The sequence below is a fragment of the Neolamprologus multifasciatus genome, chromosome 10, assembly GCF_963576455.1.
Source record: "Neolamprologus multifasciatus chromosome 10, fNeoMul1.2, whole genome shotgun sequence".
In the NCBI taxonomy this organism is placed as follows: domain Eukaryota; kingdom Metazoa; phylum Chordata; class Actinopteri; order Cichliformes; family Cichlidae; genus Neolamprologus; species Neolamprologus multifasciatus.
In genome coordinates, this window is record NC_140448.1 from 20,325,832 (window position 1) to 20,352,980 (window position 27,149).

Below are 27,149 nucleotides of genomic sequence, written 5' to 3' on the forward strand. Positions count from 1 at the left end.
TTCCACAAATATCTGTAAATGACAGAACAAAAATTGATAGAGAGATAACCATTAGTGAAATTGTCGAAGTAATTAAATCAATGCAAAGTAACAAGGCACCGGGACCTGATGGTTTCCCTATTGAACTATATAAAATGTTTATAGACAAACTAGCACCAATACTCAAAGATGTATACCAGGAAATATTCTTTCAAGAGAAATTACCAGATACTATGAAACAAGCCATAATTTCTGTGCTGTACAAAAAGGGTAAGGATCCCTCACAATGCAGCTCCTACAGACCGGTGAGCCTCTTAAATTGCGATTACAAAATTCTCACAAAAATCTTAGCTAATAGAATTGATCTTATACTGCCAAAAATTATTAATCCTGATCAAACCGGCTTTATACCAGGGCGACAGTCATTTTATAATATGCGCCGCCTATTTAATATTTTATATGCATCAGAACCAAAAGAAAAATCAGAAATAATAATTTCTCTTGATGCAGAAAAGGCCTTCGACCGTATAGAATGGCCATATCTTCATGCGGTCCTAAATAAATTTGAATTTGGCCCATTGTTTTGAAAATGGATTAAAATACTGTATTCCTCTCCAGTTGCAGCAGTGAGGACAAATAATGTAACCTCTGACATTTTTCAGCTTGGCAGAGGCTGCAGGCAAGGCTGTAGTTTATCCCCCTATCTTTTCAACTTAGTAATCGAACCCTTAGCTATCGCTCTTAGGGAGGACAGTCAGGTTGCCGGAATCTCTAGGGATGGGACAGTGCACAAAGTATCATTGTATGCAGATGATTTATTGCTTTATATATCTAATCCAACGGCATCAATCCCTAAATTGTTTAAGATATTAGACCACTTCGGATGCATATCTGGATACAAATTGAACTATTCAAAAAGCCTACTGTTCCCTATTAATAACATAGAGCAAGATTTCTCTGCCTTCCCTTTTAAATTAGAAAAAGAGACGTTTAAATATTTGGGAATAAATATAACCCGCACAATGAACGAGTTGCGGATTTATAATTTTGACACTTTGTTAGAACAAACATTGCAAGATTTTAAAAAATGGGCAACACTTCCAATCTCATTGGCAGGCAGAATAAATATAGTTAAAATGGCAGTCTTACCAAAATTTCTCTCTGTTTTCCAAATGGTTCCTGTTTTTATAACCAAATCAAGTTTCAAAGATTTAGACAGATTAATAGCAACATTTATTTGGAAAAATTCAAATCCCAGAATAGAAAAAACATATTTGGAAGTACCAAAAGAGGCTGGTGGGCTAGGGTTGCCAAATTTTATCTTTTACTACTGGGCGGCTAATATCTCCAAATTATTGCACTGGAAATATGTTTATGAGAACAGCAAGGGTGACGCTTGGGTAAAAATGGAACTGATGTCTAATCCACTTCCCCTCCTAACCTCATCCCTAGCTCTAAATCAAAAACAGAAAATAACAAATCCAGTTGTAAGAACATCTATTAAAATATGGCTTCAATTCAGAAGGCACTTCTGTTTGCAACAAGTTAGTAATTTTTTCCCTGTTGCTTATAACCCTTTTTTTCTGCCATCCATTTCAGATAAAGCATTCCAAATTTGGCATAATAATGGTTTGAAGTTTTTCTACAATTTATTTTCAGGAGAAACTTTTAACACCTTTGACGCTCTGATGAGAGATTACAATATACCAACCTCACATATGTTTAGATACTTGCAAATACGAAGTTTTGCAAAAACATTGTTTCCTTCTTTCCCGTACCTACCTCCTAAAAATCAAATGGATACCATTTTGGAAATAGATCCTTTTGGCAAAAGGAGAATCTCCGTCATATACAAACTGATACAGAGCTTAAGGCCTATTACTTGGGAAAAAACTAAAAATAATTGGGAAAAAGACATTGGGGTGGATTTATCTGATGATGAGTGGAGATCTTGTTTAAATCGTATACATACTTCCTCCCTTTGCATTCGCCATGGTTTAATTCAGTTTAAAATTCTTTATCGTCTTCATTATACAAGAGAGAGGCTTTCAAAATTTTTCCCAGAAGTCGATCCTGCCTGTCCCAGGTGTGGACATAATCCAGCAAATGAGGGTCACATGATGTGGTCTTGTCCGAACCTGGATAATTACTGGGGAAATATATTTAAAGCATTGTCTCATATCAGTGCGCAGAACTTAGTGCTTGATTTTCACATTGGCATTTTTGGAGTTATGCCATCTCAATACAAAATGAGTAAATCTCAGGAAAATGCCATAGCATTTGCTATATTGCTTGCCCGTAGACTTATTCTATTCCACTGGAAGTCTGATAAGGTTCCTTCATACATACAATGGTTAAAGGAGGTGCTTTTCTTTTTACCACTGGAAAAACTTAGATACAGAGTTCTCCCATCACAACAAAAATTCTCTGCGACTTGGAACCCATTTATTGACTATATAAAAACGTATTTTCCAGATGTGTGACATACATTTTTTGTTTGTTTTGTCTTGTTTCTCTTTACATGAGCCTCGGGTGGGGAGGGAGGGGGGGTTTCTTTTTTGTTTGTTTGTTTGTTTGTTTGTTTTGTTTTGGGGGGTTTTTTGTGTATAATGGCAATGTTTCCATTATGTATTGTGACCATGATTTGTGAAAAAAAATAAATTTAAATAGAGTGTCAAAAAAAAAAAAAAAAAAAAAAAGAAGAAGAAGAAAAGTCCAGGTGCTCAACTGACCTGCCTTCAGTCCAGACCTTTGACCAACTGAAACATTTAGAGCCATCAAATTCTAAATTACCATGTTTTTACTTAAAATGGTACATTTACTCACTTTAAACATTTCATATTTTTCTACCTTCTATTGTGAATAAAATGTGCGTTTATGAGATTTGCAAATCAGTGCATTCATTGCATTGGTATTACCTTTTTGCACATCATCCCAACAGATTTAACTCATAAAAATTACTCTGACTCTTATGATATAGTATGAGAAATTACCCACAAAGCCTGTTATACCAATTTTCCACATATGCTGTAAAACTGTCAAAGAGCAACAAAACACTTTTATGTAAAAATTACAGTTAATGAGTTAAAGCTAAAAGTTAAACTTTTAATTATGACAAGAACTTTCTATTTCATGAACATTAACTACAGACCAAAATCAAACTGTATTGACCCTGATTACCTCCATAGATGCATGCAGTGCACTGTATGTGTGCACCTTTAGACGCCAAAAGCAGTCCAGCAATGAATATTGGAGAAATTCTGAAATAACTCCAGAAGTGCATCAAAATTATATGAGCATGAGAGTGCCAAGGGGAAAGGGGCAAATTGAATGGCTATGTCTAGCATGTTTCTAATCCTGTGGGTGCCCTCCCTTGACAAAAGGTGTTACTTTTGCAAATAAAATGATTTCACTATTAATGCGAGGCGATTCATTTTGCAAATTGAAACTCAGAAGTAATCATTTGAAGCAGGGAACAGGGTAATTCACTCGTGAAGGCATGTTAAATATTTAAATTTTGACATTTTGATACATCTTTAATGGAAATAACGTAACATCCAATATGACAGATTGATGATTTTAGACCTTTCAGCCATTTGTTTAACCTCTACCAAATTTACCAGCAAATCTGGATGGAAATGCTCCTTCTTTTAAGTTGTGAACCTGAATGAGCATTGCTGCAGTTACATAACCATTCTGTAGCGTTGTGCATGCATGCACCCGCTCATTGCATTTTGCTGCCTGCAGTCCATCATTAACCTTAACTGTATTTCCACTGTGACCCCACCGTGCCCTTCACTCCTTCTCAGAATAGGTTAAATATCAATACAAAGGCTGATATGGGAGCTGCCAATGTGTCAGAAGTGGTGAAATTTAAAGCTACGGTTCACCTTTTTATATTCTCTCTCTTCCTTTTTAAAATATCTTACAAATGTGTTATATCCAGTCATTTCTGTGTGCAATACAGCATAAGCTGATGGGTTTAGCTCTCAGAAATGTACCACTCTGCTGCAGCCTCTCACTGGGCACACTTCAGAAGGAAAATGGTTAAGCCTTCAAATGCTATGTTAAATCTTCTTTTCAAGTATAATAAAGCATATCTCTATATGTTCTATCAAATCAAGTGAGTACAAAGCTTGTTTTGCATTTCAGTTTTCTAACAAATTTGTATCTCTTTATCTTTATCTCCGCCTGAGGTTGTGCAAAGGCAAGGCACTTAAACAATGCATTACAACCACATTTAAAGAATATTTGGTGCTTCTTCTTTTCAGAAGGAGATTTAGCTTGGTGATTAGACGTTAAACCATTTATCACTTATATTTTATATCTTCAAAGGTTTTCACATTTTCTGCAAATAAACCAAATTTCTTTTTTAAATCTACACACAAAAACTCACTATGACAAAGCAAAAGCAGGAAATGTTTTATAAAGTGATTACAAATTTCTTTAACGTCAGAAGGTGTGAGAAATGCTGAATAAAAAAAGGTAAAACAAGCCATGAAAACTGATTTAGAAAGAACTTTAGAAAGAGTTTCAAAACAAGTCATCATCAGCAGAGCATGGTAGCGTCTATTAATCTCAAATGGCAAAAGGTCTCAACCACCAACTGTCTGTTTAGATCTGTCTACCCAGACTAAGAGTAATCGGGTCCTCAGTCAGAAAGGTAACAAAAAAGAAAATGAATGAGATCCACAGTTTGTTGGTAGTATGGACAGAACTGACTAAGCCATCCTGGAGGCTGCTTTCATTGCCCAGACAAAAGCCATTCCTCACTGAGCATGTCTCCATAACACCAGGAGAAGCAAAACCCTTATAAAAAAAAATACAAAATAATGATCATTTTCTGTTGTGATGATAACTGACAGGAGGGTTTGGGGCAGTTCCTTTTAATCTCACCTGTGTTTTCCATCCCAACTCGCTCTCTCACAGCAGTGTCTTATCTTCAATAACTGTTTCTTCCTGATTGCCTCTTGCTGCATCCACTCCCACAATAGCGCTGATTTATTTACTAACCTGATTCTGTTCAGGAGTTTATTTTTAGTGTGGGATCTCTCATATTAATGGAAAGCAATTTATTTTTTCCATGCTACTCCGTTATTGGTCAAAAAAAAAGCTCCACCAGAGGATATCTAATCAATTAACAACCTGAACAGAATGTGCAGGACTATGATAGGCTCCTAATGTCATGATCAATTCTCCAAAAAATATGAATCAGAAAATCAGAAGTAATAAATTGGAAAAGAAATTTTGAAGCTATCAATTTTAACTCTAAGTGACATCACATGTGGGCAAAATTACACTGAGTTTTTTTTCCCTTCCTAGTGATTTAGTTTCCCTTTTCCTAACTGTTAAGGGAACCGTTAAATGACTGATTCGGTTCATCGTTGCAGCCATCTGAGCTGAATCTACATCGGGATTACGTTAGAGTGAGGTCGCCCACCATGCTACCTAACTCTACTCACCTGGATCTAGGTGCTGCATCATCCTCGGTTGGGCTTACAGGTTTCTAGTAACACATTATGCAGTAACTATAGTAGGTTTTTTTTAAGAAATCTTGCATACGTCTCACTTAAGTTGTTAACTGAACACAGAGATAAGTGCCTAACTATAAATCAATCCATCCATTATCTATAAGTAAGGAATAGTATGTTGTGGTTTAGTTTTCCACATGTTACTGATGGCTTTTAAGTCCCCAGCAGTTTAGACTTCTTCTTCTTCTTAAGAAGGAATGATAACAACTGTTAATTGCAAATGTATAATCGTTTGCTTTATATTTGCTCCTAAGGCTAAAAGCTGACAAACCAAGTTACAGCCAAGCAAGCTGAAATTAAACTATTGATTATCAAACCTATCCTCCACAAGCACAAAGATAAACAGGGTAGGCCCTCACAGGAGGCCACACTTTGATTAGTTTTAAAAACTAAACAAAATCATTAAAGCATTTTATTTTTGAAGGTGCAGTCTATTTGAGTGCACTCTGTTACAAGTGTATTTTAACTATCAGCGAAGATGCAATAAAAAAAATGTGTATTTTTCATCTCATTGTAGTCGGCTCAGCAGTATGTTACCGTATATCTGCGCCTGCAAGGGTTTCCACCCACATTGAAGTTAACAAATGAGGCAGGGGTGAGAGTGGAGGAAGAGGACATGTCAACTGTCAAGTGGCTGTCAGGTTATGTAAAGGCAGGGCGAAGGCAGGAGCAGCGAGGACACCACGCTCAGGGAGCTGGAAAAAAATATGCGTCACAATCAATCTGCATTGATCCTCTGCGGTGGCATGATCTTCCGATATCCACCGAGTGTCAGAGGTACATGACCACTCACACCCGTGCATCTCTTCAAAGTCAAAAAATTAGAAAAAAAAGGAGAGAGAAGTCACTGAACACCTATGAAAAAAAAACATGTTTATTTTACAAGAAGGGCACGTTTTCTGTACAAACTGTAAACTAAATACTGTAATTATTCAGAGGGTTATAATTTTTGACATCACTTTCATGAATGAACACCAGAACCATGTAAATAAATAAATATATAAATAGCCAGTGACTGTTGCATCCTACTGTAAATTATATTCCCACACTGGAAAAAACGTACAGCATGTAAGCTTGCTACACACATTAAGGATTTTTTTTTTCAAGATAAAAAGCACTTGTGTTCATCACGACTACATTTTGAACATCATTGTACAATACTCAATCCCTGCAAGCCCCTATCCAAAATACTGCCACTGAATTATTTTTTTTTTACATGAAGCTCTGTCACTGAATCAAGGCTGAGGTAGGGACTCCATCATTACTCTAGACAGTTAAATAAGCTGAGACATCATTGTTGAAATGGCTCCACATTCCCAGGGCTGGGGAGTGTTGTTCAGCCCTGCGTCTGTTGCATCGCTTGGCCAGTCATTGGAGGAGATGGAGGAGGAGCGGGACGAGGACGAGGGATTGTGTACTGTCAGATTTGCTTAAGTTGTCATACATCATGTAACTACACTGATTGAGAGACCGTGTACTGTCACTAAAGCTCCCCAAAGCAACTTGTAAGGCAGCCTAGAGGAAATGCTCCAGATCAAACAAAACATTTTGCTTGTGGGACTCTTGCCTGACATCGCCCTTCTCCAAAATCAAAGCAGTGGCAGCTGAAAAGATGAGTCACTGAGTTTACAAGGTGAAGGCTCAGGGGGCAGTTTACATGGAGCCATCATCTGAACTCTCAGCTGGAGGTATGTTTTCTATAAATGTCTACATACAGCATATACAAAAACATCTGGTAAAATGTGCGAATCCAATCATGTGGCATGAAATGGCAGATTAATCCCAGTCCCATTCAAGAGTACCCGTACCCACCCTGAAATTCAGCTTATAAAACACTGTTTAGATCACAGCTTACGTTACAGTACAACCACATTCAGCCAGAAATAAGAATTTTGGCAAAAAAATAAAATATTATTAATAATAATAATAATAAAGTCAGCAGGTGGGAGTTTAATTCAGCGTTTTGACTTAGATTAGAGGCAGGAAACAGTATGCGCACTCTATTTAATAATAAATTCAATCAGTGTTAACATGAGGGGGGGACTCACGAAGTTGACAGAGCCAGCTGAGAGAAAAGAGAAAGAGATGGAGAAAAAAGAGGTGAGTGTGTAAAGGGGTGGGAGGGGCAATCTTCCCCAAGGCAGTTTCCTTCCATGTCCAATCCTGACAGATTATATGCACTTCATGTTTTTTTTGCATGTTTGAGTTTGCTTCTGTTTGACTAAGGGAGTGAATTTAGAGGAGATGCTGCAAAGTGCTAAGTGCTAAGCTGATATGGCTAATAATCTACAAAAGGCAAGGGCCGAGTATTATTGAGGCGAGTTACAGCACATTGTGGCACTTGAAATAGCTTGAGCACTTGTAAAATTGAGTTAATTCATTCCGAAAGATACCTAATCTAAACTGCACTTAATGAAAAGAAAAATCTCATTTTTTTAATAGATGGAGCAACACGTGGGAGGTGACAGGGAAGCAGAGAGGACAATGTGTTGCTTTTGTGTCACAAGCCAAGCCACATATTGAACTAAAAGCTTTCCCCCTTTGTTGCCATCTAGATACTATTGGATTTTCCAGAGCAGGAAAATCAAATGCTTCGTTCAAGACCTACTGCTTTCTATTGGATCGGTTCTCCCCTTCCCTGATGTGCGACAGTTTCATGCCTTCATGGACACAAACTGCATGCGATGGACACTCAAAGTGCCTGAAAGCGTGCTGCTGAGCACTATTTCCCAAGGAATGCAGAGCATAAAAAGACTATATCTATATTTGTCTCTGACAGTCATGTTTGCCTAAATACTAGATTTATTTTAAATACTACATGAAACTGAAATATGTTTCTAGTGTATAGGCAGTGATCCCTATAAATAGATATCTGCATAACTTCCTAAACTCAGCTTATTCCTTTATGCCCTCTGTTTTGGACACACAAATCTCACCAAAAAGTTAGACTGAAAAATGCGTTTTTTTTCCCTTCAGTTCTCAGGAAGATATGAATCTACAGATATCTATTTATGGTAGACCCTAACAGATATCTATACAGAAAAGGCTACGTGAACCTTTCTGTTTTCTTGTTTGTCGTCCTGCTCTGTAGCACTGTTGACCAAACACATGTGAACAGCTTGCAGTTGCATGTAGGTGGACGCTCCACATGAAGAGCTGTCATCTTTTGATGATTTAGTTTTATATTAGCTTCTTAAAATGAAACTGTATTGGCAAATGCAAGGCCACTAAAAAAAATCAGCTGTTGCCTCCTAGGTTAAGGTAGCAGACTAGTCGATTGGTTCTGTGTCAGTCAAGCCAATGAATAGGCTTTAATCCTTCTCTCCCTATAGTTTCCCTATAGTTTCAGTTGTATGCTTGAAATACATAATTTCTTACTTTCTGTTTGCTTAGTTTTGCTACTACACTCTTAAGTGATCATTGGCATTGGCATGCACTGGTATAATCAATACAATCTTTTAATGTAGCTAAGGCTAACTAAGATATTAGCAAAGTTCAGACTGATTTAGTGCTAAATTGGACCTTATGGAGTCAGTCTAACTGGTGCAAAAAGCAGAGCTGTTCAAAAACATGACAACGGGAAATGGATGGCCGCACATCAGAAGCACTCACTAATGAAAACTGTCTTAGAAGATTTTGGCCTACTTCCACAGTCCTACATAAATTATAATTAATGTTTAGTTTTCAAATTTAGCTGCGTTCAGACTTGACTCTGCACAGAGAGATACTGTCAAGCTGCAGAACGAGCAGTTTACAAAATCATATATCTGCAAGCTTACAAAAGGTCAGTAAAGGTCACTTGCATTACGGCTGAGTCGACTTAGTGGCTGCCGCTCTACCCTCTCTGTCCAAGTGCAGTTTTTAGTTTTACACATTTACAATCTTTTTTTAATTATGGGCTGACGGCATTTGCCAAAAATAGAATCACAAGCACCACTTTAAATGGATGGTGGTGGCGGGGGGAGGGGGTTCAAATGGAGGGCTGCCAAAGACAATGGTGCAGACAAAATGAAATTAAAAAGAAGATATGGTGCAGGTGTGAAGGACTAAACTAACAGGGAGAAGAGTGGAGGAAGGCGAGAGGCGCTTGGCATTACTCAAGAAATAAGGGCAGCGTGAAAGGGGGAAGGGGATGAGAGGAAACTCCAAAGAGGTTTCACTGAAGAATGGCTGACGGGAGACAAAGCCAATGAAAACAGGGAGTAAGGAGTAGAAATGGAAGAAACTTCAGGTTAGTCCCAGCTGGCTGAAGAAAGATGAGCATACAAAAAAAAGAAAAGGCAGGAACTTTCTCCATTTCCTCATCTCTTTCTCTCTCAAGTACACCTCATTTGGATAACAGTGGGTGGTGCGGAGGTGGGAGGATGGGTTAAGAATAAAATTTTTGACAATTTGGCTTACGGCATCAAACTCTGTTGTTGGTTTTAGTTGTAATCAGAACAGTGTTACTTTGGTATCAGTATTTTTTTGTTCTTACTTCAAATAAACTGCCACTGGAATTTAGCGATTTTGCTTTCGCTGTCATTAGAAATGTGCTAAAGAAAAAAATAACTGCAATAGCTGACTAACAATACTGTAGCAAAACCAATTTACCCACTTTGTTTGCTTTTTCATGAAACACATACAAAGCACCTACCTACAAGATATTTTACTAATACTATATTTTCTCCCACTGTATATACTGTGTTTGAATCCCTCCAGAATAGTGTCATCACTGTACAGTATACACATGCAGATGTATACATTTTTGCAAAAACTAAAAAAAATGTATACATGTGCCCATAGGTAGTATTCTGCTGTTAATATTCACATTATCAACATTTATCATCAAATGTGTCAATGTCATCAATAAATGCTGAATATATTTTGCAGATAGTTATATCCAGGATAAAGTGCCTGTACTTTAAAACATTCTGTAGGTTTTCCATGTAGGTTTTTTTGACAGTCTTAAGGACTTGTATAACACACTCACTGGTTTCTTGTTCCTATAGACATGTGTCTCTGCCGTTTGTTTTTGCTGTCCTCCTGTGTAATCGTTTCTTGTCTTTGTGCATACGTGCATGCCTCACTGAATTTCAATGCACATTTGCCTTTTCTCAACATGTCACGGCTTTGTGCTGCCCGTTCTGTGTTATGGGGTTGATCTTTTCCAGGGTGACTTCAGCATCGCTGTCTAAATTCCCAGAGATGGCCGGTGAGTGTTTCTCAAGGGTGTTGTTTGCCACGCCCACCTCGGCCTCCCCTCCACTTCCGTCTTTCTTCTGTAATTCCTCCTCCTGACACAGGATGCTGTGAGGAATCACATAGTTTGCTGAGCTGTTTCCCTCCTTTGGGATGTGGCTCTTGGGCTCATACTGACAGTTGGGGTTCGAGGTAGGAGCACCCATATTGTTGTTAATACTGACGATCTCAATGGCGTTGCTCCCCGGGCACAGCCGATGGCAACCCAGGAGGATGGAGAAGGCCTTGCGGAAGTCGGCATTGAAGGCATAGATGATTGGGTTGAGCGAAGAGTTTGCCCAGCCAAACCACACAAACACATCAAAGGTGGTGGAGCTGATGCAGGGGAATTCTGTGGATCCATCTGGCATGTTTGTTTCACAGAATGGAACCATGCAGTTTAGGATGAAGAAGGGCAACCAGCAGCACACAAACACACCCATAATGACAGAGAGCGTCTTTAAGACTTTGGTTTCTCTTTTGAATGACATTTTAAACGAGCTCTCACTGTCCATGTTTGAACTGTTTCCCATGCTGCTGTGTCGGTTTTTGGCACTCTCTGCTGCTCGTTCCAAAGCAGATATTCTCCTTATCTGTGTCTGGGCGATGCGGTAGATCCGGGTGTAGGTGACGATCATAATTGCCACGGGGATGTAGAAGCTGATAAGAGAGGAGGAGATGGCGTAAGTCCTGTTAAGACTGAAGTCACAGTTGTCAGGGGGCAAATCATCAGGGTAGGTTCCATTTAGCTCGACATAGCTGGTGGTCTGAGCTTTGTGCCAGTTAAGCTGAACAGGAATGAAGGAGATGAGAACAGACAAGGTCCATGCCACACTGATCATCAGACACGCTACTTTAGGGGTCATCTTGCGTTCATAGCGGAATGGGCTTGAAATGGCCCAGTAACGATCGACACTAATCACACACAAGTTCAAGATGGAGGCAGTGGAGCACATTATGTCAAATGCCACCCACACGTTGCAGAATGCACCAAATGGCCAAAACCCCACAATCTCTGTCGCTGCCTTCCATGGCATTACCAAAATAGCTACCAGGAGGTCAGAGATGGCCAGCGAGATGACAAAGAAATTGGTGACCTTCGACCTCAGGTGTCGGAACTTGGTGACGGCAGCACACACCAGGGTGTTGCCTAGCAGCGTGGTGAAGATGAGCAGGGAGAGAAAGCATCCTGTCAGAACACGTTTCGACGAGTCTCTCTCTGGCGTAAGCTGCTTTCCATCTCGAACCGTTGAGAAATTCTGATCCATTGTTTATGTTACAGTTTTAATAAAGAGAGAGAGGGGATGGGTGAGGGGGATGTCAGCAGTCACCCCATCACATCCCCAGCCTGCAGCAGCTGTGCTCCTCCAAGGACGACTCTCAGACGGAGAGCGTAGCTGGTGGAGAGGTAAATTGTCTTGGCACCAGCTCTCTCACTGACTGGGTCATCAATAGGTTCCTTGTCACAACCACCATTCTTGCACAAGGGATGCTATAAATATTTCAAAATTCTCTCCTCAGGAATGTTTTCCTTAAAAATCTCTGGTTCATAAATTCCTGCAGCAGCAGCACAGAAGGCAGACATTCTAGTTTGCAGAGGAAGAAGAATATTCCAGCAATTTGCAATTGTTTTCTTTTTTTCAATCGCAAATTGAGTCCTAAAAATGAGTAAAGCAGCAATAAAAATTACTTTTAAAGACAAGTTCTTGGTCCTTTTTCTCCTGGCATTGTATGCCTCAGCTGTCAAGCCCTCAGCGAAAAGTTTCACAACATACTGTTGCTAAGCTTTTGAGTAAACAGAGGCTCAGCCAATCATTAGCCTTATATACCACCTAATCAATAACTTCTATTGATGGTTTTCGCACCGCGTTTATCTGATTTGTTTAATGATCTGCGAGGCGTGTCCCTGTGATTGTCCCAGTATCGACGCTGTCCAACCGACTACTAGGTAATGTCCTCTGTGTTATTCTTTTTAATTTCTCTTTAAACTCTCCTCTCTCCTAGTAAATGGCACAGTCCCCAGCTAAACATAACACCTGAGTGTTGAGGAAAAATAATAAATAAATAAATAAAATAAAAATGCATTCAAAAGTCTTAACGATGCGTTTTGAAAGAAGAAAAATACAGATTAAACGAGAAAACCAGAAAAAAAACGCATCACTCTTGCAGCGCTTTATATTGTGACACGATGCTTCAATTCAAACGCGTTTAGTTTCCTTTTGGCTGAATTTTGTGGCAATTTACCAAAAGCCTTTCATCCTTTAAAATGCAGAGTTTTCATCCGGACATCAGCCCAAATCCCTGGATTTGAAATAAAGGCTCACTTCATTTATTTATTTTCTTAAAATTATTATTATTATTATCGATTTTTGTAGACAGCGTTTGCTTCGCTCTTTGGATGTGGATAGCTCCGGGCACGTTTTAAGCGTCTTGGGTTAGCTTTGAAAACAACTGAATCCAAAACGAACCAATCAAATCATCCGTTAATTTTTAACTAATAAAAAAAGTTCCGTTCCGAATCCACATTTCTTCGGTATACATCCAACTTGTATCTTGGTAGTGAAGGAGAAGGAGCTCACCCTCTCTGCGCGCTCCTCTGTGCCAAGAAAGTCACGCTCTCCCTTTTTGCGGCGTTTCCTTGGGTGTTTAAATCAGTCTTTATGCTTTTCTTTTTGGGGGCCATCCTTTGTGATGCAACATTCAGATACACTGCGATGTGTCTTCGGTGTGACTGGCAAGCGGATAGAGATAGGAATGACTCTGGTCTCTCCAAGAGCGTGTTCCTACGCGCTCCTCTCTCTCCGCTCAGCTGCTGCTGCTGCCTGCTGCTGCGCACCACGGTCCCTGCCACAACTGCTCCATCTATTCAAGCAGGATCAGAAGGGTAAAGCTGCACAAATTCACCCTATACTGCACACCGTTTGCTTCGGAAAGTGTTTAACCAAATAATTTACGGCAACCTTTATGATTGGGAATTTATAAGTGTCCGACACATGCAAGGTTCATTCTGAAAAAAGTGAGAGAAGGAGTGCGTGTATTCTCTGCTCTCCAAATTACGCGGATTTCTGTCTTTGAAATTACGCATTTGAATTTTTGTGACTCTTGTCTTACAGTTTTTTAAAGTACCTGCATTACTATTTTACACTAGCCTACCATTAACTGTGGCATTTTCAGCTTCTTCTTGGTCTTTTTTTATCGCCTGCGCTTCACCTACACAAACCTATAAAAAGCCATCACTACTATAAAGTCGCGAAAAGACAAGATGAGCTATAAACGAATCTACCGCGATATCCTGGGATGAACTTGTAGCCAGCAGACACACAGAGGCACAATGAGGCCATCTACAGGATACAAGACTGCAGGAGGCTAATGTGAGAGTGGGAGCCGACAGACTGAGCCGCAGCGTTGCATTAACGTCACCTCAGTAAACATGACTGACCAACTTTGAATTAAATTAGGTTCCCACGAGCCGTGCTGCAGCATGAAGGGCCATAAATTAAGAGAGCTACAGAGTGTTGATCTGTGTGTGTGTGTGTACTTGTGTTTACTATGGGGACACAATCTGTTTATACTGTCAGTTGTGGTGAACACACTCCCCATTTGGGGACAAAAAGCAAGTTCCCATGAAGTAAAACATTAAACCGAAAAGATTTAGGTTAAGTTTTAAGTTCAAGAAATAAATATAAGCCAAAGTAATGTCCTCTGAAGTGATGTTTGTGTGTGAGTCAGTGACTGAGAGAGAGCGAGATAGAGATGTGTACTACTCAAGTTATGCTATCATGCCACTGGCTGCCTGACAGGCTTGGCCAATTTGAATATTAACTATTTAGCAAGATGAAATCCTCAATGGACGCTCTCTCACTGTGTGTGTGTGTGTCTATGTGCAAGTATGACTGTGCACATCTGTGTGGGGGTTTGCAGATGTGCATGTGTGTGTATGCGTGTGTGAAGTGAGTGAGTAATGCATGTAGACAAGCCAAGTGTAAGAGGCCTAGCAGACACAACGCCCACATTTCCCCGTAGCACAGAGCCAGGGTGTGCGTGCAGCCGAAAAAGTTCAAACCAAGACCATGTCACACACAAACAGAAACAGAAACACACACACACACAGTCTCACTCATTCACTCACACAAGACCAACCATGCAATGGAATTTACGTCTGCTCCAAAAAGCAAATAGAATAGAATAGAATAGAATAGAATATGGTTTTCAAAATTAAATTCCAGTGGTCAATTTTTCTCACCAGGAAATGTAAATAATATGGTGCTGTTTAAATGAATATGATGATTCACTTTATGGCTTGTTTGTAATCTCTGTACATACAACAGCACACAGTTCAGTTGTAATCGTCAAAAATCAATTTAAAATCAGTCTTGCTTTTCAAAGTCAGCAGCAAAAGTCCCATGAGGTCAGCCGTTTCAAAAGATATGAGTACTACTGTGTTTTCTAATGAACTAGCATTGCAAAACTTTGCATGACTTTAAATGACACCACAGTGAAAATTTGCCATTGTGCTGGCCCTCAGTTATTCCTAGAGGCAATGATTTGGAGGAGATGATCTAAAAACTGTCCAAAAAGCTTCTCATCATGACTCCATGGTCCATGCTAATATTTGTTGGGGGCTTTCCAAGCCCCATTTAAAAACATTACCACAATGCATGGATTCACCCATTCAAACCAGGAAATATCAAGCAATTCAAGTTGTCAGGAGGAGTAGGGGCAAAAGCGATGAGGGAAAACTCAAAGACTACATTTTTAACGCTCATTGCAAAACATTTGACTACTGAATAAGATTCACAAAGCAGTATCTTACACATGCATTAACATCTGTATGCATTGCTGTCATGAAAAACTAGCGTCAGGACGTACATGATGCCAAGCTGCATAATCAGCATCACACAGATGACTGTATATTAAAATTAGCCTTTGGATGCTAAACAGGAAGTTCCTATAGCTTCATTAAAATATAGCTTTTTTTTTTACATGACTACTTATATAAGAGACTGTCTGGTGCCTGGTTTCCTTTCTCTAAAATAGAGAAACTAGTAATTACTGTGCATAGCCTTGAAATGCTATAATCATCTGTCAAGTGTGTGCAAAAGCTCTGTTCTTCATTGCAATCTATTCAGCCTTCTATACAAAACAAAGTCTTTTTGAATCTGGGAAAAAGCTGTCAGTTGATACTGATAGCATGTTTCGTTTAGTTTTGAATAGTTTAGCATTTAAAATTATTAGGGGCATCTGGTACCCATCTGTAACTTGCATCTCTCAAAAATGTGGTCTTAAAAAGAGCAACAACATTCATTCCTCTTGGCCCAGCCAAACCGCCGACGTTTGCTGTTGGAAACGATTGCATTTTAAAAGCACATTGTTTTCCTTTGTGGTTTGAGAAATTCACTTTAAACACTGATAATGAAATATGAGTAATGAAAAAAAGAAAATGATGACACTTGCGTCAAGGTGATGCTTGCATTATGACACAGTTTTTCAAGCCTGTCAACAGCATTAGATGATTCTCTGTAAAATGTCCAACTGCAAATAGAATTTAAAAACAAAACCTGTCAGGCATTTCTGATTCATGCTTTTCCAATTCTTAACCGACATACAAGGCATGGAGGAGCTTGTATGTGTTTCTGTGTGTTTTCATATGTGTAAGGTGACAGGAGACAGAAAGTGAGATAAATGAATATAACACTATAAGACTGACCCTGTCTGTGTCACACACATTTTCACTCTTTCTTCCTCTCTGCCCTGCTCTAAATCCTCCGTGTCGGTGTGACATCCATCAGGTCCCACAATGTGCTTGTGAAGCCTTTAACCTCCCAGACGCCCAGCTTGAGCAAAATGTTGTGCACTAATCCCACCACTGAGATTTACCATCTTACATGCATATAAAAGCTGGTGTTACACTCGACTATAACTGCATAATTATCCTCACTGTGGAAATCTGAGGTCTGTCTAATCTGTCTAATCAACCTATACTGTTTTTGCATCTGTGCATTATAAGTTTATGACTAGGGGTGGGTTTTTATAATCGATTTATCGATTAAAATCGATTCTGGCTTGGATTACGTAAAATCGATTCATTAAAATCCTGAATCGATTTTTTAATATAAATTTATTTTGCCCGAAATGCCAGAATCTCAGGTGAAATCTCACAAAACTTCAACAACCACCAAACAGCTAAAACAGTAAATGAGAGCAGGAACGCGGATTCTGCACAAAGACTTAAACATACAGCGCAGCCCACGGATCAGAATCAGATGTCGAATTTCTCACAGTCGGGGCTGAAAGCCGACAGCTGCTGATTCTGATCTGTCGGCGGGTCCGGGCTTTGTGTTCACGCCCTTTATGCGCTGATTGTAAAGCTGTTAGTTTGATGTCTCTCCAAACAATATTGACCGAACCAGCAGCAAAAGAAGATCCAAACTACACTTCACATAAACATCGTCATGTATTCACTCTTACTTTTACTGTTTTGCTTCTACCATGATGCACAGCTCTCTCTCTCTCTCTCTCTCTCTCTCCCCCTCTCTCTCTCTTTATGGTTTTCTGCATTATTCGCTTGCTTGTTACGCACAAGTCTACCTTTGTTTACAGCGCTATCGGCCGACTTTTTTTTCTTTCCGTTTTATATACTTCCGAAAAGAAAACCTAATTTCTGCCGTTCAATGCTGAACAAATGTAAACTTTTTAAAATTATGCAAAATGCAAAATGCTTAGCCATGTCTCTAATAAAACCGCTGTAACTTCAGAGGTAATGTTCATATGTTGATTAATGGTTTTCTTTCGTTTTTGATGTACTGCAGAATATTTTTATAAAATCCCAGGCCAGGAAAAATCACCTTCATGTGTTTCTGTGTTTTATCTTCAGCTACTTTGACACAAAGGCATCTGCTGTGACGCTCACACCTTTGACAAAGTCTTGCGTGTGTCAGCTTCCTTTTTATAGATACAAAAATATGTAAATGTACTGATCTGAATTATAATATTTCTGACTGTCAAAATTTCCCAGATTCAAATCGAAGTGAATCAAATCGAATCGAATTAAATCGAATCGTGGATCGAATCGATTCTGGACCTTGTGAATCGGAATTGAATCGATTCTAGAAATCAGTGACGATACCCAGCCCTATTTATGACATCTTTTCACGCATCAGGAAACTAAAAAGATCACTAAATGACCTCACTGAGTCATTAGGCCCTTAATTATTCCTTTAAATGATTTCCCTCAGAGCTAAAAGGGTACTTATTTACACCAAATATGATAATGAGGACAGAGGTGAAAGCAAAAAGATGGTATTCTTGCATGATCAAAAAAAAACCCCAGAAATTATTATTAGCTGATAGGTTTCAAAAGTCTAATTTATAAAATGTAAATTTAAAAACAAAAATCAAGTTTAAAACATTTATATGCCACATCCTATTTACAATTGTATTTACTTTGGTGGAACAACTTCAATGGATACCATTATAATCAGGCAAGTCTTACTATCAAATGTATAATGCAACCTGTTGAGATTTTCTGTCCCTTTCTTCTTCTCAGTCTCTTTTGTCTCTTCCTTTATACCCCAGGATAAAAGAATCATTGCATCAGGACCATCTGTCTGCACTTTCATTTGCTAGAGTAGGTTTATAAAGAAGGGGAAGCATCAGTCACGCAAAAGGTTAATCTCTAAGCATTCTGCAAACACATTTAGATTACTATTTTGATATAATGCAATGCTAAGCCCTTTACTCTAACATTAAGCGTCACAACTTAATGCCTCACTCCAATTTTTTACCTTATCCCCAAAACCAAGTGTTACACTTATTGTCTCTGACTCAATCTCATGAAGCCTTTATGGCTATCTGTGTCATGGTACCGGGTCTATGACTCAGTGTTTCTATGTTTCTTATGTTCTTATTTGGTATTGTTTAGTTCCTTGTTCTTCCTAGTTTATTCATTTGTATTTCTAGTTCTGAGTTTCTTGTTCATGTAGGTTATTCCATTTTGTTCCTGCCTGCGTAGTCAGTCATGTCTGTCATGTATGTTAAGTCCTATCTCCATGTTTAGTCATCTGTTTCCCAGTCATGTCTCTCCCGCCCTATGTTCCCTCTATTCACTCAGTCTGTGTCTCAGTGTGTTTCTTGTGTTTCCTGTTTTATTTTGATAGTCCCTTGTCCTGTGTTCACTGTGTTCAGTTTTGCTTCCTCCCTGTTTCATTGTGTCTGATTAGGTGCAGCTGTTTTCCCTTGTGTTTCCCATCCTGTCATTAGTCGTTAGTCCTCTTTCTTCCTCTGTCTGTGGTCATGTTGTCCCACATTGCTGTGTATGTTTCTCTGTGGTCCTTGTTTGGCTCACAGCTCCTAGTTCTTGTTCCCAGTTTAGTTCATTCCTTTGTGTTTTGAGTTCTGCATTTGGGTCCTACCAATGCCTGCCACGCAGCTACATTGTGTGAACCTGATAAAGGATTTCAGAAAATGCTGATCTAATGAGATTTTCCAGTACACTTATCTCTTGGGTTTACAGAGAATGGTCTGAAAAAGCACAACGTATCTAGTGAGTGGCAGTTCTCTGGGTGTGTGCTGGAGTTTGATTAGTGGTTAGAGTAACAGGTTTCACATGTTAGCGCATTTAAAGTGAGAGAATTAATTCAATTTAAATTTAAAAATGGAGTAAAAAATGCAAAAACAACTTCACTTTCAGTACATTTTGCTTGTTGCACTTAATTTGTTTGTTGAATTCTGTCAACCAGCGATATGACTTTTACAGAAAGGTACGCACATCTCAGAAACACAGGGTTATGTCTTGATTTAAAGAAAGTTTATTATATCACATGTTTACCAAGGTAGTTAGCAGGAGGAAACTCATCTGCAACAAAGATAAATAACTGAAGCTCATTTACTTGCCATTGCTAGCTGTGTTTGTTTACGATAAGCAGATCATAACTGATCTCAGGGCAGTGAAAGCTAGAACAATGGCAGCTTTTCTTGCATATCTGCCTTTGTCTCCCATCAATTTATCCACAATGTGCAAGTGCAAAACACCAGAAAAAAGATTACTGGCCTCTGCACCTGCCCAGCTCAATTATTGTTAAAGGGAGCAGACACGACCATGACATGCAGACATCTACAGTTTCCTATGTTCATGAAACAAGTAGAGCTTTCACACACATTCATGTGATGCAAAAAATAAATAAATAAAGCAAGCAGGCAGACAAGTGACTGTAGATTTTCCTTACTGAACTTATAGTAAGCTTCATTAGTGAAACAATTCAGCAGGAGAAAGACCCAAACATAGAAAACATACAAAAATTCAAGTCTGAAATCCAAATTTTTCATCCAAAAACAGGTAACGGTCATACATCGTGTGGCAGTCAGTAAGACAACTACTCCAGAAGAGGAGCAGTTAAAAGTCTAACAAACAGTTGAGAAGTTCGTACACAAGAAAACAAGAAAAACGAGGAACTCTAGAAAACTAGAAGAAATAATAGCTAGAAATCTTGAGTAAGGAATCAAAATGTTCCTGCAAACGAAAGAACAACTGCAGGTATAATGACTAATTACTGGTTGAACACAGGTGGCAGGGAAGGGGGGGAAACAGAACAAAGACTGAGGAATAAGACAGAAATTTCAGGAAAAAAAATACGTGACTAACACAAACTGAGCAAACACAGTAAAAACTAAAGTAAGTAGACCAAAAAATGATCTCCTGCCTCCTTTAACCGATCACTTTTCTTTGACTTCAATGAAAAATGTCAGGAGGTCACGGAAAGGCGTGACAGAGAATTTATAAGGATTTTACTCATGAACGCTCCTTTTGCTATGAACTGTGAGACAAAATTAGCCCACCTGCTTTCATAATGGAAAGTTCATTGCTTAAGGAAGCAATAAAAGAAGCACTGAACCATCTGAGTATTTAGAGGATTTACATAGTAATTATAATGTCTGTCACATGGATACTAAGTGAAATTGACTATTTGACTGCATCCTAACACAAGGATGGAAAACTGACAGCAATATGCAATGAATAAGAAGCTAAGCAGGACATATCTAAACAGTAAACTCCACATCATGACAAATAGTCTCTCTTTTGGCAGCTTGTGAAATGTCAAACAGTATCAACAGAAGCCTCACTTCTTGATGCATTCTCAATCATCCAGGTAAATAAATCTCCAAAAAGTTGATTCTCTTCATCTGGATGTAGCGTTTTCACTACATCCAGTGAGACGCAGTGAGACCTCACTTGTGACAACAGGTCTCACCAAAAATCTCAGCTGCACAACTTTTTGACACACTTGTGGTTACGGTAACTAGTAACACTGAAAATCTTACTAGTTAACTCCAACAGTCAAAACACTGAACTTAAACTATAATTAACTAGTAAAGAACAAAATGCAGGGATGTTCTGGGTTAGGCAGTAAATTGTTGTAGTATCACTAGTAAAGGAGGCAAGCATGAACTAGTCTGAAATAAGGAATTACACTGAAGATGATGTTGTTGAATGAAGCATCTCAAGATACAATTCTGATGATTAATATTGACATATGTATATGAAGTCAGTGCTTCTCACCTAGGGCAGCTATGAGGAATGTAATCAGCAGAGATGAATGGAAACAGAAAAGCCAACACTGGGCAGGATATTTGATGGAAAATGCAAAATTTGAAATGGTACTGAGTGAAAATAATGTTTCCAGAGATGATCATGCTCACAATAATGATTTATTACAGCAGCAGAATTGATGATTTGTTCAATTAGTAGTCCATTAGGATATCAGATAGGGCATTTGCAGGGTTACGGTGCACATCTGCATATTGTTATCACACAGGTCAAACACATAGTGATATGCTGAGGTAGACTTACAGAAGAACAAGGTGGACAAAAACATACAGACACATACCAGTCACACATGTGCAAGCATGTTAAAAAAAATATTTTCACAAATTGCACGATTTTGCACTAATTTATCCTGCACGTGTTTTAAAAGTACATACATGATACTATACATGCTATCCAAAAAGTTACAAATTTAGACAAGTCAGCCAAGAAGGATTCAGTGACATAAATATAGACAAGCAAGAATAAACATTGTTATTATACAGTGTTTAATAAGGTAAGATTAACATTACCAAGAATTAAGGAAGCAAAATGTAGAAAATACTTCCATTTAGCAATTTGAATGATGTTATATGAATTAGTTACTGCTGGGACTTGACAATTTCACAGGGGTATTGTTGTTTCTTATTTATTTTGAATTGTCTCAAAAAAAGGAAGGGAAGCCAACTGGGCTTCGAGGACCGAAACCTCCATGGGGAAAAAAACCAACAATTTAGATGTTGTCATCCACTGCCATGAAAGCGCTGTTGTCACTCTGATACCAGCTGTCACAGGATGCTGTGGAGTCCTTAATAAACCTTCAGAAGAACTGTCAGCACCTGTATGCTTGGTGAAATTGATTTTTGCAGCAAAGTCAAAGTATCTGTGAAATGTCAGATGCAATCATGTCCACGAATCATATTAGATGTTAGCATCACAAATTGATATATTCAAAATTTCATTAGTACAGTTTCTTTAAATTGAAAAAAAAAAACAAAAAAATAAATGTCAGGCTTTACACAAAATAGAAATGCCACCATATAGTGATAAATACACAGACGAGAAAAACAGAAAATAAACAGTTATTGGGGTAAATTAATGTAAATGAATGTGTGTAGTACCCCATGCTTAGTGATAGTCTCCAGTAGGAAAACATATACTAAAACAAATTTTATTAATATGTCTTATATTGTTTTATTATACTTAATCTAGACAACTACAATTGACCGTTACATTTTAGTATTAAATGAAAGGTAATGGTCAATGGTATCTTTGACAATATATAGTCAACAAACACATAATATGATAAACATGAACTACAAAAATGATTTGCCATTGTAACAATTCATCATAGACTTGTCTCTCTATTTCTTTTTTCCTTTATCAAACACTATTATTATTAGATTTCTAAATACAGCAGACGGTACATCAGTAACACCTGAAATATTTAACTCAATTCATTGTCAATTAAACACAAAAGAGTATTAATATCATATTTTAATGGCAAGTAAACCATCAGTATGTACATCCATATATTGCTTTCTGTGACCTTCTCCTCCTTGTCCCCATATAAAGTGCATTAACCACACTGCCATATGTCAGTTGACTATTTTCTTCACTCCCATTGGTATTTATTTCAGTTGCCTCCGTCAAATTTGTAACCCGCTACCTCATTTGCATTCATAGTCTCTCATGAGTGCTTCATGTGGTTTTAATGAGATAAGGTTCCATTTTATGCCATATACTTCCTCCTCAAGCTTGTATCTTGTATCTGAACAGAAACCACATTTGCTATAGAAAGTTGCAGTTGTGAGAAATGTGGAAAGGGGAGAGCGATACACTAGCCACATTATTAGGCATATAAGTTCAACTTCTTTTTAACACAAATATCTAAACAGTCACATGGCAGCAGCTCAATGCATGTAGACATCGTCAAGGCAATCTGCTGAATGCAAACCAAGCATCAGCATGGGGAAGGGTACAGGTAGTACCAACAAAGCTTTAAGCGTCCAGGCTGACCTGAGTATTGTAGCAGACCATAGCCATTCTTTTTTGATCACAGTGTACTCATCTTCCAATACCTTGGGTCCACAATCACTGTTGGGATGTATAGCCAGTAGGCCTGTAGGAACTGTGTGAAACTGTGTGATGCTCTCCCAAAGGGTTGATTCTGTTCATCTGGATGTAGCATTTTTCAGTGGGAGAAATGTTTCGTCACTCATACAAGTGACTTCTTCAGTCTCAGCTGACTGCAGGTTTCCCCAACCTTATAAACAGTACATTGCACAATGACTGAAACTACCACCACTGAATGAATAATGGACTGGGAGGTCCCCGCTATTGTGTCAATATGGACCAAAATGGAAATGTTCAAGAAATGTTTCTAGCAGCTTGTTGAATCTATGTCTCAAATTATTAAGGCTTTTCTAAAGGGCAAATGAGGGTCCAACACAGCACTAGCAAGCTGTACCTAATGAAATGGCCGTTGATTGTAGAGAGGAATGGAAGAAAGCAGAACTGTCCATGTAGCAAGTGTCCAGGGTAGCCAGCAATTGAGCTAGGGACTCTTTCCTTGAAGAGATTTGTGCTTATATAGTATGTGCACCACAACTTTCTTTTTTTTTTTTAACCTCTATCCACGCTCCTTCTTCCTAAAGTCACTGTCAGTTGAGATCGTCACATCTACCACAAGTACTTTCCCTGCATCTTGTCAGCCACCAAGACTGTCTGGTTAGTCTGTCTGGAGCTTGAAGTCCCAAAGGACTTTAACTCTGCTATTCTTACCCACTTTTGGTGGTGTGTTTCGTTGGGATTTGGGGACTTCCAACCCGCAGATGTTCCTTTTCACTGTCCCAGCTACTTTGTTACACCTGTCAGTGTTTGCTGTCCCAGTACACAGCCTGGAACTTGTGTCCTGTCTACTCCTGTCTCCGTGTACTGAGGGCCTGTTTTTGTTCTGCCATGATCAGAACCTAAGAGCTGTTCATCAAGCAGCCTTTTTTATCCACAGGCAGTTTAAAAAATAATAATAATAAAATAATTTAATAAGAAGAAAAGCAGAGACAGCTCACTACAGATAAACTAAGAGACATGAGCACACAAAGCATTGCTTTGTTCTGCACTAGTAATGAGGGATTTTAAAACAACAAAATCATCAGTAATATTTACAACACCTGAGTGTTTCCTACGATAAAAAATCACAAATGGACACTAATACGTATAAAAAACAGTGTACTGTTAAAATACAGTACACTTTTATTCTTGTTTCTACAAATACTCAAGTTTGTAATAGGATATAATGATCTTCTTTTATCGTTCTACCAAGTACTTGGCTTTTTTTAAGCTCCTTCGCTATAACAAGAAAAGAATGAAGCTGATCCTTTCATCCAAGATGCTTTATCAACTTCCCCTTTATCATCAGATGAGCAAGTGCTTCTTTACTGATTATTGAAGCCTCTTCTATCCTGTCCAGCTTGCCATTTAATATCAGACTTTATAAATCAAAAGCAAACATTCTGAGAAAAGATTTGAATTGATAATTTTGTCAGTTTATATAGTTTTTTGTGTCATATTTCATTTTACAAACTAAATATGTTGCTTGGTGAGTCTGGATTTTGGGCATCTCAATAACTGCCTCAAGACAGACCTTCTGACAATGACAAGTGTCTCCCAGCTATCCACCGTTGCCTAAACGTATTTCATAACACTAAGTTTCTAAAACAATGATAGGTTCATACAGCATAAAATGACTGATGCCAAATGTTATGTGGCTAACTGCTTTGACAAAGGGCCATATTCGAAACCCTTCTGTATGAGAACAGAATTGCTTGGATAGACCTTTTACATGAAAGTGTCTCTGTGGGATAAACGCAGCTGCAGCTATGATAAATAACAGTTCTGTCTGATACAGGTGTGCCAGTGTGCGAGCACTGAATAGTCAATTGTATTGTGAAGCAAATGTCGATAATTAGCCCACCTAAATGAAGCATGCACACAAGGTTTATCAGATGCAGCTGCTCATTATATGTCCTTAAGCAGATTTTTAGGTTATGCTTCATTGTTTTAATGTACAAAGTAATTTCTAGGGAATGGAAAAAAAGATATCTGACTGGACATGAGCCTGCAGACATACAGGAAGGACACTCGGTGACCTCATTACTGTTACTCACCCACACCCATTTTCATTATTCCCATCTTCTTTACTAATTTCACTTGTTTATAGCCACCAATCTTTCTCCGTTCGCATAATTACTTGGTTCAAAATCGATGAACTCCTCTTGCCCTAATGATTGGAACGTCACCAGGAGTGGTAACACACCCAAGGGCCTAAAAGCAAGCATGCAGATAAGCAGTTGCTTAGTAAGAAGCGTGTAATTGCTATGCAGACCAAAACAAATGGTCCAGCAAGGCCTATTTATTCTTCAGTTATGGATTTGACTTATTGGGATGCAAAGGACATCTCTGAAATACAGAGATGAAATTAAAGTGTGCAAATATGTTGAGTGGGTAGAAACTGATAGCATGTATTGCATCAGTAAACAGCACAAGCCACTTACAGTTTATCGTAGAAACCTACAGAAGTGCTGTAAAAGAACTTTAAATGAACTCTTCACAAACACCTTTGAATTTTCTCCTTTTCATTCCTTATTGGACTCGATCCTTTTCTTCTAGAAGTGCTTCAGCTGACAAAATCCCACAAATAAGTGTAGCACCAAGTGCAGAGCTATAAAGCTGTGTAGAGCTTGCACAATAACCACAAGCAAGCGGCTGTAAGTAGTGGCCCTGATAACTATGCTGACTAATTTGTGTGTATCACTACACAGTGCCACTCTCTGTCTATGTGTCTTCACATACAGCACTTTGCTGCCCTTTCTTTGGAGCTTTGGACTCAACATTCAGGTGTTGCTATTTGGAACCGGTATAAAAGTTAAGAAGCTATGAAAAACAGTTAAAAAATCACCTTTAAACTCTGTCTGTCTTTGTTAGAAAAGGTATGTTCAGCTGGGGACAGCCTAGCTGTTCCCTCTTTTTACCTTACATAATATTTAATCCTGTCATCAGTCATGTCCTTTCCTGCCTTTTTGACCCAAACTGAGTGGATAAATGTGTAGCCATGCATGAAGACAAAGGGCAGAGTCTTTACTGAAGAACAACAAAAAAGAAAAAAAAGAAAGAAGGAAAACGTCAGACTACGTCAAGGGAGTATTTCTGTTTGTGTTAGCCAAAATTAGCAAAGTGAAGTTCAAAAGGTGTACTGTGAATGGAGAGATGAAAGACAAAACCCTTTAATGTTATCCTTAAAATGTTATGAGGCCTTACCAATAGAAAAAGTCAAAGAGATCAATTGATTGTTACTTTTTAATGCATCAAGAAAAACATAAATGTTTTTGCTCTTTTTCTATTTTTATTTCTTCCCCTTACCTGAAACCCATCAAGTGATTTTTATAGACAGACTCCTCCAGTGAAACTAAAAGTCGTTTTGACAAATCCTGACTGTGTGGGAGGTGCTGTGCTAAATATGCACAAACACTGGGATTTTGAAATCATAAATAAGAAAAAAGGTGTCTGCATGCCAGGGCTCATGTTATAAAGCCCTCAGCATGTCATGAGAAGTAAAACAGTCAAAAATGTCACTCTGACACTGTCACAGTCTGACAAAGAGACTCAAATGTACTGTAGATATCAAGCTGGGAGACGATTAACTGTGTATTTGAAAATGTAACACATGCACCACAGAGGTACGATTTAAATTACGTGATTTTTTCCCCCTTGGTTTTGAAAGGGGTTTCTGTCTACACTGTAAGTTAAAAATACATGTAGAACGAAACAGTAGAAAAAGT

The 27,149-nt window shown here is 38.5% G+C and overlaps 1 protein-coding gene across 1 annotated transcript; it reads right to left on the reverse strand.

Moving 5' to 3' along the window:
- Nucleotides 1–5,935: 5,935 nt before the first annotated feature.
- drd1b (dopamine receptor D1b) lies at nucleotides 5,936–14,074 on the reverse strand. Its single transcript, XM_085175209.1, has one exon. The coding sequence runs from the start codon at nucleotides 11,996–11,998 to the stop codon at nucleotides 10,607–10,609; it is 1,392 nt and encodes a 463-aa protein (XP_085031335.1). The 5' UTR covers nucleotides 11,999–14,074; the 3' UTR covers nucleotides 5,936–10,606.
- Between the last annotated feature and the right edge of the window lie 13,075 nt (nucleotides 14,075–27,149).